The 16,643-nt window shown below is 33.1% G+C and overlaps 1 protein-coding gene across 1 annotated transcript in view; it reads right to left on the reverse strand.

Annotated features, from left to right (window-relative positions):
• The window catches only part of LOC142223368 (uncharacterized), a 102,390-nt gene extending 86,222 nt beyond the window's left edge, over positions 1-16,168 (reverse strand). The window contains exon 1 of the mRNA XM_075293256.1: positions 15,117-16,168. Coding sequence (XP_075149371.1) covers positions 15,117-15,215 — 99 coding nt within the window. The 5' untranslated portion in view covers positions 15,216-16,168. The remainder of the gene's footprint in view (positions 1-15,116) is intronic.
• Between the last annotated feature and the right edge of the window lie 475 nt (positions 16,169-16,643).

Below are 16,643 nucleotides of genomic sequence, written 5' to 3' on the forward strand. Positions count from 1 at the left end.
CCTGAAATTTAAAAGGAAACCTTGATATTTGGTTCATGGTGGTGGGTTTTTAAGATTCGGTCCGGCCGAACTTAGTGCTGTATATACTTGTTTTTATAGATAATTTTGTCAAAATTTTATTTTTATAGAACAATTTTCTACAAAAATAAAATTTAAAAAAAATTTTCTATAAAAATAAAATGTTGACAAAATTTTCTATAGAAATAAAATTTTAAAAAAATTTTCTATAAAATTAAAATGTTGTTAAAATTTTATTTCTATAGAAAATTTTGTCAACATTTTATTTTTATAGAAAATTTTTTCAAAATTTTATTTTTATAGAAAATTTTGTCAAAATTTTATTTCTATAGAAATTTTATTCATAAAGAAAGTATTGTCAAAATTTTATTTCTATAGCAAATTTTGTAAAAACTTTATTTTTATAGAAAATTTTTTCAAAATTTTATTTTTATAGAAAATTTTGTCAAAATTTTATTTTGTAGAAAATTTTGTCAAAATTTTACTTTTAAAGAAAATTTTGTCAGTATTTTTTTTATAGAAAAATTTGTCAAATTTTTATTTTTATAAATAATTTTGTCAAATTTTTATTTTTATAGAAAATTTTGTTATATTTCATGGTAGATTTTGTTTGAAATCTACCAACTGTGGCAAACATGACTACCACACGCGAAAATTGAACTAACTTATACTCCACATTTTGAGATTTCCACAAAGCATTGTTAAAACCAGGAAATTTTAATGTCCTAATGTTTTTTTATAAGAAAAAAAATTAACTAAAAGTAAAGAACAAATTAATTGGCGCCAAATCATAACCATTTTAACCATACTTTAGTTCATTCTTTTTTGGGGAATCCTACGAAAATTTTCTGTTGCTTTAACCCTTAAATGCGCAGAGTATCTTTAAAGATACAACCACACAAAAAATTCTTACGTCTTAAAGTTTTGACCGAATTCTACGAAATCAAGTTTGTTGCATTTAAAACATAATAACGCAATTTAAAAAAATATATTTATTTTATATTTCTATACTAGTTCTGTGCAAACTGAAACCAAAATTGAAATGAAATTTTGCCCGAAAATTCAAAAGCCTACAAATTGGAAAATAATTATTATTTACCAGAAATAAAAGAAATGTTGGTAAAAAATTTGTATAGTGTAAAAATATGTCTACTCCCTATGCTCTATTACAATCAAATGGTTTATTGATAAACAAAAACTTAGTTTATTTAATGCGCATTGTATCTTTTAAGATACAACCACTATTTTTGCAAAAAAAAAAAACAAAATTTAGAAAAATGTTATATGCAGATGTTCTTTTTTACCATTTTGCATATAATATTTTTTTTTAGGAATCGGAGTTCTTGTGCATTTAAGGGTTAATTCATATTGAACTGAATGTGTTGGGTCATTGAACTTTATATACACGTTTATATAATAATATATTTGAGACATACTCCAAAAAGGAAGATATCATTAGGCTGTTGAAATTTTCGTAAAAAATAAAAAAAAAAAAAATAACTACAAACAAATAATTTTTTTTGCAATAAAAATAAGTTAAATTTAGCGTTAGTTTAACTAGGGAATTTTTTTCATTGTAAGTTTAAGCAAAATTTTCCTTCACTGTTTTTTGAGTGTAGTAAAAATATTATTGTTTTCTTTTTGTAATCTTTCCCTTTACTAAGGTAATCTTACGCAGTCAAACATTTAAAATTTACAAAAAAATAGGTCATTCATTCTTATAGTCGATACCAACTATTATGATACGATACTATTATGACATATTTCCAAAGTATTTTCTTTACATACAGTTCATTGGCCTTGACTATGAAAACTGTAATTTCCGGTTCCTTTTGTGTCTTCATCATAACTATGTCCATAACTGATGTATTATTCGTTTTAATTTTTATAAAATAACTGCATTGACTTCAATAAAAAAAACTTATAACCTTTAATGTAAAAAAATCTCTCCTATAATATTTTGTTTATATGTATATGGAGGTTCAACACACGTTTTTTCATCCTCAGTCATGAGATGAACTTTCCCTTTTTTCAAGAAATTCAATAAAAGAGTAAAAAGTTAAAAAGAAGAAGCGCCACTTTTTTTCTACAACAACATAAGCTTGTTTCTACTGGGGAACTTATGATATACTAGCAACAATGACGTTGGTGTAAAAATATTCACAAATTTATACACGAAAATAAAACTTGTTGTGAAGTGACCAAAAACCAATGAAGATGATCAGTAAACGATTTAAAATAACATAAGAGTTGCTATACACGTCGAGTTGCCATAATACAACGCAATAATGCGAATGATGTGGCAGGCAGCAGTTACTTCTTTACCAGAAATACAAAATTTTTTTGAACAATAACCCCCTCGAATGGCAACAAAAACAACAACAATAATAGTAACAATAATATGTTACAATGACAAAATAAATACAAACGATATTGAAGTAACATATTAACACGATGGCTGCTGCGCCTACGCATACACTTGAACAAACGACAATGCGCCTGCGCACATTGTGGATATATATTGAGGTAGCGAGCACGACTACGAGGATTATGAAGTTGATTAGCAAGAAGGTGATAATGATGATAATGATGGTGATGTTGCTGCTGATAGTTGTAATGATGCATGATTTGAGGAAGAGTACAAAGAAACTTGTAAACTGTGGTCAAGAAACTCCGGAGTATATAGAAAAAAATTACAAAATATTATTTTTTGTGTGTGTTTTTTATGTTTATATTTTATTACCTAAAGTTTGATAAATTCCATTGATGGACGTAGATATGTTATAATTTGGAGATTGTCGTTGGATATCTTTTAAACTTTGTTATGTTTTAAAAGTAATGGGTGAGTATCTTATGGACAGTAGCCCTTTAAAGATATGGTGGACATAATTAAATGATATAATTGAGATATATATAATAGTATTAAAGACACCCTCTTTGTGGTTCCACTGTTTAATTTGAGTCTATCTGTCTGTCCACAAATTTAATCTCTTCATTCATACGTTCCGTTTTTTTTTATTTTGCAGATTTGTGATCATTTGCCATCAACCATGGTCTTTTCCTATTATTTATTGGTTATTGGTTATTTGTCTTTTGTTTTCAATTGTGAAATTGGTTAAATCTGTGGTTGGTCAAATTTGCTTTTTTTTTAACATTATATCGATGGGGATAATTATTACGAAAATTATGAGGGATGATAATTATAATCATGATGCGGTTCATAATTAAAATATTGTATAAGATCATTAATAACAGGACATTTAGTTGGTAATAAATAGTTTTATGAAAGAAAATTTTTTCAAAGTGAAAACTTATTAATGAGCATAAATTTATAGTAAAATACAATAATTTGTGTGAATTTATTTTTTTGGATTTATATGAGGATCTTTTATGAAACCGCCGTATAGCTCAATCAGCGGTCGTTTCCTGTCGAGGAAATTGTATCGGAAACTAGAATAAGATGGGCGCTAAATAGCTTTGGACCATTCAAATCCCCCGAACCTGATGGAATTACTCCGGCGGAGTTACAAGCAGTAACTGACAAAATTATCCCCAGGTTGTCGGCGATATATAAAGGATGTATCAACTTATCATATATCCCAGGAAAGTGGAGGGAAACAAAAGTCGTTTTCATACCTAAAGCGGGAAAAGCGTCTCACTCGAGGGCGAAGGATTTCCGACCAATCAGCTTATCCTCATTCCTACTTAAGACTCTGGAGAGGATGATAGATATTTATCTTAGAACTAGCATCGATTCAAGTTTGATCTCGAAACGACAGCATGCATACTCGAAGGGCAGGTCTACTGAGACCGCATTACATGAACTAGTCAGCTTTATTGAAAGCTCACTATCTGTCAAAGAATACACAATCGTGGCGTTTCTAGACATCGAAGGGGCGTTCAATAATGTCCATCCGAGCTCGATATTAAATGGACTGACAACTCTGAATGTTGATCCATGTATACTCAGGCTGTTAGACGAACTGCTAATGAAGAGACGTATTTCAGCCACACTAGGACAAGCAAACATACAAAGGTATGTGAACAGAGGCACTCCCCAAGGAGGAGTTCTATCACCTCTTCTTTGGAATGTTGCTATAAATAGCCTTCTGGTTACTCTAGAAAAAGAAAGATAAAAGTGGTGGCATACGCAGATGATGTAGCTCTGGCAGTCAGGGGAAAATTCCCATCCACAATCAGAGATATTATTCAGAGGGCCCTCCGGATGACTGAGAAATGGGCGAAAGACAATGGTCTTGGGGTAAATCCTGCAAAGATAGAATTAGTCACGTACTGCAAAGATCGCAAAACTCCCACGGTTAGGCCTATTTCCTTAGGGGGTATTGAAATTCCCTTTGGTGATTGTGCAAAATACCTTGGCGTTATTTTGGACAGGAAGCTGAACTTTAAGCTTAATATTGAAGAAAGGGCGAGGAAGGCAACTGTAGCTTTGTACTCGTGCAAAAAGGCAATAGGAAAAAAGTGGGGACTAAAACCAAAAATTGTGCATTGGCTATACACGGCAGTTGTTAGACCTATAATGCTATATAGTGTTGTAGTCTGGTGGCCGGCACTTCAGAAACCGACTTGTTTAGATAAAGTTCAGCGTATGGCGTGTTTGTGTATTTCATGCGCATTCAGCAAGACAGGAACAAATTCCCTTAATGTCATGTTGCATCTATTGCCTTTAGACATTTTGGCCAAACAGTCAGCTGCAACAACGGCTGTGCGGTTGCGCGAGCTATCGCTGTGGTCGGAAAAAAGTTACGGTCACAGTTCGGTCCTCAAAATAATGCCAGATGTGCCTAAAGAAGTGGATTACACTTTAGCGAGTCCACTTTTCGACAAAAAGTTTGAGACTCTAATCCCCAACAGTGAGGCGTGGTGCACACAGACCACGGGGAATAAAGAATATATAGTTTTCTACACTGATGGCTCCAAATTGAATGGACAAGTGGGGTTCGGAGTATATTCTAATGATCTGGAACTTCGAATAGCGAAAAGATTACCTAAACACTGTAATGTTTTTCAGGCTGAAATATTAGCAATAAGAGAGGTGGCGAATTGGCTGAGAAGTAATGTTCCAAAAAATGTGGGCATTAATATATACTCAGACAGTCAACCTGCAATAAAATCCTTGGACTCTGTGTTCCTCAACTCGAAAACGGCCATCGACTGCCGCAAATCTCTCAATGAGATGGCTGAGCAGTACAATATTCACCTAATATGGGTGCCTGGCCATAGGAACATACCGGGGAACTGCGAAACGGATGAGTTGGCAAGGCTAGGGACTACCTTACATATTCCAGGGGAACTAGAATTTTTTGGTATGCCCCTAGCTACCTGCAAGCTCATGCTGCGTGAGAAGGCTGTTATGATGGCAAATGTTCGATGGGAGAATTGCAAGGGCTGTAACGACACCAAGCAAATATGGCCCCATTTAAACTTAAACCGCACACTAGATTTGCTAGTGTTCTCGAGACGTCAGATATCACTCCTGATATCTGCTATAACGGGTCGCTGCCTGATAGGCGATTTTGCAAAAACTATTGGCGCAAAGTATAATGACTATTGTATGAGCTGTCATGATGCGGAGGAAAAGGAATCAATTAAACACCTCTTGTATGAGTGTCCTGCATTTTGTGTAAAGCGCAAGCAACTTTTAGGAGCATATAGCTTCAGATTACTGGCGGATCTGGAAAACGTTATCTTAAGCAGTCTGCTAATGTTTTTGGAACAATCTGGTTGGTTCAACAAAGAAAAATAATCAAGAAGGTTCAGCGGTTAAAACTAGAAGTCCCCACATGTAATAGGTACTTTTAGTTAATGTGGTATCACAATGGACTGAATAGTCTAAGTGACCCTGAATCTTAATCGGGCTGCCACTTTAACCTAACCTAACCTAGAGGCGCCGCAAGCCAAATTTGGGGGTCCGTTTATATGGGGGCTATACGTAAAAGTGAACCGCTATGGCCCATCCGACCTACATCAATAACAACTACTTATGGCTTTTGTTTCAAGTCGATAGCTTGTTTCGTTTGGAAGTTAGCGTGATTTCAACAAACGGACGGACAATCTTAGGTCAATTCAGAATTTCACCACCACCCAGAATATATATACTTTATGGAGTCTGAGAGCAATATTTCGATGTGTTACCAAAGGAATGACAAAATTAATATATCCCCCATCCTATGGTGGAGGGTATAAAAAGAACGCTTTGACCAATGTGAATTGGGCAAAATTGAACTAAAATGAACTAATTTTCTTGTTGGCATTAGGCCCCCTTTTTTGAGTGTAAAGGTTGGCTAGAAAAAAAAACTATGGAAATTAAGCCATCATCCATGGATCAGCAAAGAACAACGCTTATGTTGGTTGGTATTAATGGATTTGTTATATGAAACTAAATACCATTAAATTCGTTTGGAAGTTAGCGTGATTTCAACAAACGGACGGACAATCTTAGGTCAATTCAGAATTTCACCACCACCCAGAATATATATACTTTATGGAGTCTGAGAGCAATATTTCGATGTGTTACCAAAGGAATGACAAAATTAATATATCCCCCATCCTATGGTGGAGGGTATAAAAAGAACGCTTTGACCAATGTGAATTGGGCAAAATTGAACTAAAATGAACTAATTTTCTTGTTGGCATTAGGCCCCCTTTTTTGAGTGTAAAGGTTGGCTAGAAAAAAAAACTATGGAAATTAAGCCATCATCCATGGATCAGCAAAGAACAACGCTTATGTTGGTTGGTATTAATGGATTTGTTATATGAAACTAAATACCATTAAATACAATTACTTGGCAATTATGATACCATTTGTTGTAGTCTTCTTTTTTACTTCTTTTGGGTTTCTTTTCTGGTGTTTATCATGATGTCTGTTTTTTTTGTTTTCACACAAACTTGAAAATTTTCTCCAAAGGGAAACTTTATTTATATTTTTTTGTATTCATTTCTAACTACTAAACTTATATAATAACTAATTTCTTTTCAATTTTTGTTAAGGGGGTTTTTAACCATAAAACCATAATTCATAGCCAACCATTTCAAATGAATAGTTGCAAATGGCCAAATGTCTATGACTTTGGCCAAAAGTCTATGTTTGTAACAAAAATGAGGATGAGGAGACTATGTCGAGTTGTAGTAGATTATGATGATCTTTATCTTGGTCTGATGTGAATTTAGTTTGGAGGCTGTCGAATGATTTAATACCCTATTATTATATTTTCAATCGTTTTACAAAACAATAATTCCATAAAAATGGATTTCTGTTTTACCATTGGCTTAGGTTATCTTCAACTGCGAGTAGTAACAATGTAATCATAATCATAATGTTCGCATTCATTGGTTTTATAATGACCGATTTATTGTTCGATGAGTTTTTATTTTTTTTTTATTTTCATGGACTTCCTCTAGACATTTGTGCGAAAACAATACAATCATCAGTGGGTCATTCATTTGCAGAGGAAACAATTCGCATCTTATAGATATGTTTTGTGGTCTAGTGACACCATAACTTCGGATAATTTACCAATTTTTCGAAAAATGCTTATTAGCAGTTAACAATCAATCAATACGAAAAAGGAATACATCATTTGATATTTCGGTTTTAACTAATAATTGGAAACCTTGATCCTTATAAACAAAATTCGAAACAAATTATCATTATCCAAGATTTATGTTAAAAAAAAAAAAAAAAAAACATTCAAAAAATTAATATTGCTGCCTATTAAAGTTGTATGTTTTTTTTAATGACTTCCTAAAACTGCATTAACACCTAATAATGACATACATCCAACCGGTTTATATTTTTAAAGACACATCTGATTAAGTTATTAATTCATATTTTAATGAATTTGTCTTGCATTTGTTAAACATTACAAAAGGGAGATTTATTACCAGCCATTACGTTTTGAAGTTGATGGTCCAAATGCTTTGGATTCGGTAAATGGAAAACCAACTGCAATACCTTGAGCTAGAAGATATAATTGACCATAAGCTTCACAATGAATCTCTTTTCAGATTTATCAAGAGTTGTGATATCCAAGTAGATAATCGACTATTTATATAAGGGCTAAACATTTTTTAGTTGAAAAAATCGATTTTTGCTTTGATGTCTAAAATTATATTTTCACATAGTGAAGGTCCTGACAAAAGGTACCAAATATTTATACCCTTCACCACTACTGTAGTACAGGGTATAATAAGTTTGTGCATTTGTATGTAACGCCAAGAAGGAGTAATCATAGACCAACCTTTTAGTATACGGATCGGCTTAGAATTAAATTCTGAGTAGATTTAGCGATGTCCGTCTGTCTGCCCGTCTGTTGATGTATTTTTGTGTGCAAAGTACAGCTGTTTCGGCTCAAAGACGATCCCTACACGGATGAAAAAGACTGTTTTTCATATGTTTGGCTATAAACATTATATGTTTGGAACACAAATTTTTAAACACAATATTTTTGAGTGCAAGCATATAATGTTCATAAACTAGCATAACATGTTTGGGAAATATATGTTAATATGTTAGAACATATTATGTTTGGGACATAAAATGTTTGTAAATATAATATGCTTGGATGCAAACATATATTAATTTAGAAATAGCCTATAAACATATATGTGTTTAGTAGCTTGGAGCGCTATTTAACAGGGAGCGATATTGAATTAAGTTGGTGGTTGTTACTTGTTATTACAAAATTAACATTTTATTTTTCCTTGGGCAATTGATCAGCTACTTCTTTGATCCTTACAAACTGTGTGGTCCGCTGTTCGAATCCCCGTCCGGCAAAAGGTAAAATTAAAATAAAAAAAATCATACAATTGGATAATTTCTTCTACAATATTTGTATTACAGAAAAAGGAGCTAAGAACTAAAAAATCTCGTGGGAGTGAGAAAGATGTGGGGGAATATACAATTGGGCAGAAACAAAATTTTGAGCATTCAGGTCGAAAACCTATGTTGTTAGCACCTATATTACCTGTTTATTTTCATAATTCATTATGATTGTAAATATATAAATAAATAAATAAACTTTTGAGCACAATATTGTTTGGGAGAATTTTTTTAAGCATATAATATTTTTGAGTGCAAAATGCTTCCAAACATATTATATGTTCACATAATAACATATTGTTTTTTGGAAGACAACATTATTGAATTTGGATGCAAAAATACAAAATGTTTGGAACTTAGACTACCCAAACATATATTGTTTAGACCAATATGCTTTCAAACATATTATATATTGGAAGAGATCAAACATATAAATGTTTGGGCAATACCCAAAAATGTATATGCTTGAAGCAAAATATGTTTGGGAGTATATGTTACAGAAGCGATTTTTTGTGAGCGTGTATTGATTTTGGAAAAAATCGGTTCAGATTTAGATATAGCTGCCATATATATTTTTCACCGATCTCGTCATAATTGGCGTGTATATCAACCGATCTTCCTCAAATTCCGTACATCCGAATATTTTATAAATCTCGAAAAACTTGCAAAATATCAACCAAATCGGTTCAGATGTAGATATAGCTCCCATATATAGCTTTCGCTCGATTTACACTCATTTGCCCACAGAGGCCAATTTTTTGCTACGATTTAGTTGAATTTTTGCATAGGGAGTAGAATTAGCATTGTAGCTATGCGTGCCAAATTTGGTTGCCATCGGTTCAGATTTAGATATAGCTCCCATATATATGTTTTTCTGATTTCGACAAAAATGGTATTTCGACAAAATACCAACATTTTCCTTGTTAAATCGCCACTGCTTAGTCGAAAAGTTGCAAAAATGACTCTAATTTTCCTAAACTTCTAATACATATATATCGAGCGATAAATGATAAATAAACTTTTGCGAATTTTCCTTAAAATTGCTTCAGATTTAAATGTTTCCCATATTTTTTTACTAAAATTGTGTTCCACCCTAGTGCATTAGTCGACTTAAATTTTGAGTCCAAATCGAGTGATATTTATATGTATGTATTTGGGACAAACCTTTATATATAGCACCCAACACATTTGACGGATGTGATATGGTATCGAAAATTTAGATCTACAAAGTGGTGCAGGGTATAATATAGTCGGCCCCGCCCGACTTTAGACTTTCCTTACTTGTTTTTTTATGATTTTTTTGTTTAATTAATTTACTCAAACTTAACCAAATAGATTGTTGCTATCTACGAAATTGAACGATGGTTTTTATCAGAAATCACCATTTAACCCAATTTTGACAATTTGACTAGTTTTGCCTCTAAAAAAAGTGAACCCCTTTATGGTACTAAAGCCAACTAAATCCAAACTCTATTTACGTTATTTAAATGAGCTAAAGAAGGGGAAAAATTATACATAAGTGAAGCATAAATAATTAAAAAATTTTAATTTAATTTATTTATCTACATAAAGTACTTCCAGATTACCAATTTAGGGCGAATCGTATATAAATGGCGGTGTCTTAAAACCCATGAAGTCCAATTGGGCAGATTGGTCTATACCAACACATAGGCCGATTCACATCATATTCTGCACACTCATTTATCGTAAAATACCTCTGGATTTTCATTTTACGGCAAATAGGATAAAACTTGCGGTGTCTTGATGCTCAAGACCATAGGGGGTCGGTCTACATGGGGACTCTATACACTGAAAAACATCGGGCTCGATGCAAAGATTTTGTCTTTATTTTAACAATTTTGGTATTGATTCCGAGCCATAGAAGCGGAGGATACAAGTAGGGATACTTTTAAAACACAATTCTCTTTTAATTTGGGGTTTGTGTACTTGCTTCTAGGAATGGGGTATATTAACTTTGTCATTCCGTTTGTAACACATCGAAATATTGCTCTAAAACCCCATAAAGTATATATATTCTGGGTCGTGGTGAAATTCTGAGTCGATCTAAGCATGTCCGTCTGTCTGTTGAAATCACACTAAATTCCGAAGGAAACAAGCTATCGACTTGAAACTTGGCACAAATAGTTGGTATTGATGTAGGTCGGATGGTATTGCAAATGGGCCATATCGGACCACTTTTACGTATAGCCCCCATATAAACCGACGCTCAGATTAAGCTTGCGAAGCTTCTTGGAGGAGCAAAATTCATCCGATCCGGCTGAAATTTGGTGCATGGTGTTAGTATATGATCTCTCACAACCATGCAAAAATTGGTCCACATAGGTCCATAATCATATATAGCCCCCATATAAACCGGTCCCCCGATTTGGCTTGCGAAGCATCTAAGAGAACCAAATTTCATCCGATCCGGCTGAAATTTTGTACATAGTGTTAGTATATGGTCTCTAACAACCATGCAAAAATTGGTCCATATCGGTCCATAATTACATATAGCCACCATATAAACCGATCCCCCGATTTGGCTTGCGGAGCCTCTAAGAGAAGTAAATTTCATCCGATCCGGCTGAAATTTTGTACATGGTGTAAGTATCTGGTCTCTAACAACCATACAAAAATTGGTCCACATAGGTCCATAATCATATATAGCCCCCATATAAACCGATCCCCAGATTTGGCTTGCGGAGCCTCTAAGAGAAGCAAATTTCATCCGATCCGTCTGAAATTTGGTACATGGTGTAAGTATCTGGTCTCTAACAACCATACAAAAATTGGTCCACATCGGTTAATAATTATATATAGCCCTCATATAAACCCATCCCCAGATTTGACCGCCAGAGCCTCATGGATGAGCAAAATTCATCCGATTCGGTTGAAATTTGGTACGTTGTTTTAGTATATCGGTCCATAATTATATGTAACCCCCATATAAACCGATCCCCAGATTTGATCTCCGGAGCCCCGTATAGAAAATGTTGTCAAAACTTTATTACTTTAGAAAATTTTGTCCAAATGTTATTACCATAGAAAATTTTTTCAAAATTTTATTACTATACAAAATTTTGTCAAGATTTTATTTCTATAGAAAATTTTGTCAAAATTTTATTTCTGTAAAAAATTTTGTCAATATCTTATTACTATACAAAATTTTTTCAAGATATTATTTCTATAGAAAATTTTGTCAAAATTTTATTTCTATAGAAAATTTTGTCAAACTGAATTATTTACGTATTTAATCGGCCTTTTTTTGTTTAATATATACCCCGTATGGACTAACTTAAGATACCTTGTCGTCGGCAAGTGTTACCGTTTGGGGATGGCAGTCTTTAGTAGAAATTTCTATGCAATCCATGGTGGAGGATACATAAGATTTGGCCTGGCCGAACTTACGGCCGTATATACACGGTGGCCCCAAAGTTCAATCCAAAACTTTTGACTTTCACTTAAGTATTTCAGTATTGATTCATGGCCAAAGACTCACCTTCTTTAAAATAAAGATTTTTTTTCTATGGGAAGGAACTCAGATATCATTTACTCATTTTCGTTTTGAAATATATAAACAAAGCCAATCTCGAACAAACAATTTTATTCAAAAAATCCAATTATAATAAATACTTCATGGTAAAATATATTTTTAAGACTTTAAGATTATTTCATTATATCAAAAATGCCCCCTTTACATTAAGGAAAATTCGTCTTCATTCACAGAGATACATCGCTAAAGGAGAGAGAGGCGAATTTTAAAGAACTGTGTCTTAGATTTAATCGAAAAAAAAAATAAAAAAAATAAATTTTATTAACTTTCTTTTAATTAAAATTTCATTGTTGTAAGATACCATAACATTTGTATATAAAGTTTCATTCCAAGACTATAAGCACCATCATGAACGAGATTCCTACTGTACCCAACTATTATATATTTGATATACCCTCATGTTACGAAATTCGGAATTGCAAGAATTTATTTTTCTTGTAACGAATAATAAAGATACTTTCGGACTTCAATACAATTTTAATTTGATCTTCTGCTTAAAGAGAAACATATTGTCAAGATTTAAATTTAAAAGATTCAAGTTTAAGAAATTATGGCCAAACGAAAATTTTGCCATTCCGAATTTCGGAACATGGGGATAATAAAACAAATTCCATTATTTGTCCATGCTTAGTAAATTTAAAAAATATTTCTTTAAATCAAAAATGTTTTTCTTTACTTTAACCTTCTAATGCCCCAATTTTTATGCCAGCTGATTAAATATTCAACGTTAACGGCACAAAAACAAGAAAACTAAACAACAACAAATTATACAGTAAAATTAAGCTGCGAAGCCTTTTGAACAGTTTCAATAAAGTTTTCTTTTTATTTGATCCATTTTTGATGTCCTAAGGTGTGTTTTACTAAAAGCTTCCTTATTTAAGGAAGCCCGCCTAAAGGCGGGATTGGGCATTAGCGGGCTAAGGACTTCAAAGACATGCGACTTTGACAGAGGGACGCGTGTCCCAACATAAAAACAAAACATTATAAATTTCTCTTAAATTAAAAAATGTAAATTGCGTGACCTATAATTTGGGATGCATAATCTTTAATATAAGGTCAATATTTTTTTCAGTGTAGCTTTAAATTAGACTACAAATTTCATTTATCGAATTTTCATCTTCTTTTTGCGATATATTAATAAGGTTAGTTACGTGCTAGTTTAAAAATTTTAAAAATTCAATTTAAAACAGAAAACACTGGAAAAAAATATTCAGGACAAATTTCTTTAATATACGAAATTTTAATTAAATTACAGCTTATAATTTTTGCTTCTAATTCTTTTTTAAATTAAATTTAGGACACAGATTTTGAAAATTTGCGGCCTTTTATTAAAATCGTACGTCTTTGAACTAAGGCAAACTGAACTAAGGAGCCACCGTGGTGCAATGGTTAGCATGCCTGCCTTGCATACACAAGGTCGTGGGTTAAATTCCTGCTTCGACCGAACACCAAAAAGTTTTTCAGCGGTGGATTATCCCACCTCAGTAATGCTGGTGACATTTCTGAGGGTTTCAAAGCTTCTCTAAGTGGTTTCGCTGCAATGTGGAACGCCGTTCGGACTCAGCTATAAAAAGGAGGTCCCTTGTCATTGAGCTTAACATGGAATCGGGCAGCACTCAGTGATAAGAGAGAAGTTCACCAATGTGGTATCACAATGGACTGAATAGTCTAAGTGAGCCTGATACATCGGGCTGCCACATAACCTAACCCTAACCTAACCTAAGGCAAATTTTTCTTAAAGTAACGAAATACATTTTTGATTTAAAGAAATCGTCAGGCTAAGACTTATATTATGGATTTTGCATCTTTGTTTTAATTTTTTTTTTTTTTGAATTAAGAAAACATTTTTTGCTTTGAAGTATCCGTTATAATATGGATTTTTAACTGGCAGTTGTTTGTACACTCAAAAAAAAAGTTTACTTGGATCCAAAGATTTTGACCTTCCCTTAAGGATTTTGGCATTTACAAAAAAAAAAGTTTACTTGGATCCAAAGATTTTGACCTTCCCTTAAGGATTTTGGCATTTATTCCGAGCCAAAGATTCGGCTTCTTTAAAATAAAGACATTTTTAACGACCTATCTGGATCTAAATTTAGGACCAATAAAATTAAAATTAGGACACAGATCTCATTTATTAAATTGTTACTCTCTTTTCGCGGTTTATTAATAAAGGTACTCACGTACAAACAAATGACAGTTTAAAAATTCACAATTATAACGGATATTTCGAAGTAAAAAATGTTTTCTTAATTCCAAAAAAAAAAAGTTTTTACAGCGAAGTATCCGTTATAATTTGAATTCTTTAATTTGCATAATATTTCATATTAATTCAAAATTTTTTCCACTGTACAATAGGTTTTGGAAACAACTTCTTCATATTAATAACATAATGTCCTATTTAGTACATTTTGCACATAATTAAATATCCAACATTTGAAAAACATGTACATTTTATAGTGAATTAAAGCCAACATCCTTCGTTCAATGATATCCTTGGTCATATTTATTCTTCAATATACCCATATATTTTAGCTTTTACAAATTTTACAAAACACTTTAAAAACAAGCACACTTCATGGTAAGCAAATGAAACTATCCTTGCATATCCCTGGTCATATTTTTTCTCCATTATCCTTTTTTTATAATTACTGATTTATTTTCCTTTAGCGGTTTATGATTTTTGTTGTTGTAATAAATACTCACCACATCATTATTTCCACGAACTTGTTGATTAAATCCTTGGGGACTGGAGGCTGCCAAACAGCATAGGGTGCCCAAAAGCACCAATGAAAAAACTTTCATTTTGATAAAAACGAAATACTTTGCACACGTAAATATCGCGATGCTGTCAGATAGTCAACGACCGAAAAAAACCAACGATTGGTTGATATGGACACTTCTCTTTTACCAAATGATTTATTTTTTAGATTCTCAAGGGAGAATTTTCACTTTCTATTTTGTTGTTGTTGTTGTTGCTACGTAACACATATGAAATTGTTATAGTTTTGGGATTTTTTTGTTTCTTGTCAAGTGATTAAAATTCTAATAAGGTTTGAGATAATTTCCCCCTTTTCGTCTTATCTTAGTTATAAAATATGCACACAATGTTATGGGGAAGCAAAAAAATCATAAAATGCGTTACGCGTGCGCATTGACTAAAAGAAGCACTTCACCAATTGAATGAATGTCTTTTTTTGTTTTTGTTAATTTTTTTTGGGGGGTTTTTGCCATTCACAAAATGGATCCGTCCGGTATTCGTTTCGCTGATTGTACGGAATACGCACACACAACTGGATGGGTAAAAGTTTCAAACGTAACTGAAATTCATTTAAAGTTTGAATTTAATTTTAAGCCTCACCGGCTAGCTGAAGAAATCACCACACAGTGCGGACCAACATCGACAACTCGCACTCACTCACACTGAGCCGTCTCACACCAGCACTTTGCAGAGCGCGACAATGATTACGGCCAGAAACGAGGTAAGCAGAAGAGATGCCAAAAAACACAAAAATAGAAGCAGAAATCCAAAATATTTCTGGTCGATTCCAAGCTATTGCAATACCCAATCTCCCAATGCAGCGTTAAAGTTTTTTGGTTTTAGGCTTCTTTTGCGACAACAATATTTTAAGTTAACCGAAAATCTTGCTATTGGAGAGTAACAAAAACCGCACGTTTTATGAGTGCCGACGTTTGCTTAGCGAACAAATATGTGGATGGGTTGTTTGCTTTGCTAGATCTGGGTAAAGACTGAAAATGCAAGTGAGCCCCAATGCAAGTTAACACTTCGAGATGGCTGAGTTTTGTTGGATTTTTTGGCTTAAAGCTACCGGCCAAAATACCCAGGTAGTATACAAGCAATCCGTCAGTAGTAAGTGTACTCGTAGTAGTTGCAGTGTGGTAAGTACATTCCACTGCATGGTGCAAGAAAGGTAATGTTCCTTTTATCCATTATGACGATGATGATGAGGTTGGTGGTGATGGTGCTGATGATAATCGCAAAGACAATGAAGCCATGCTTGCAGTTTGAACATCACATAAAGCTTCTTCAATCTGTTTTGAATTTGCTGCTTGCCTGCCTTGTCTTATGGCCAATTCAAGTTTCTTACCTCAACTACTACAGTGCCACTGTTTATGCGTGGGAAACAATTGCGAAATTGTGAGGATAGCCCAAGTCTCGGCGTGTGTGATGATGGGTTTTCATGCAAAAGCTTTTATGCCTGCTGAGAGAAA

Source organism: Haematobia irritans, chromosome 2, assembly GCF_050003625.1.
Source record: "Haematobia irritans isolate KBUSLIRL chromosome 2, ASM5000362v1, whole genome shotgun sequence".
Lineage (NCBI taxonomy): Eukaryota > Metazoa > Arthropoda > Insecta > Diptera > Muscidae > Haematobia > Haematobia irritans.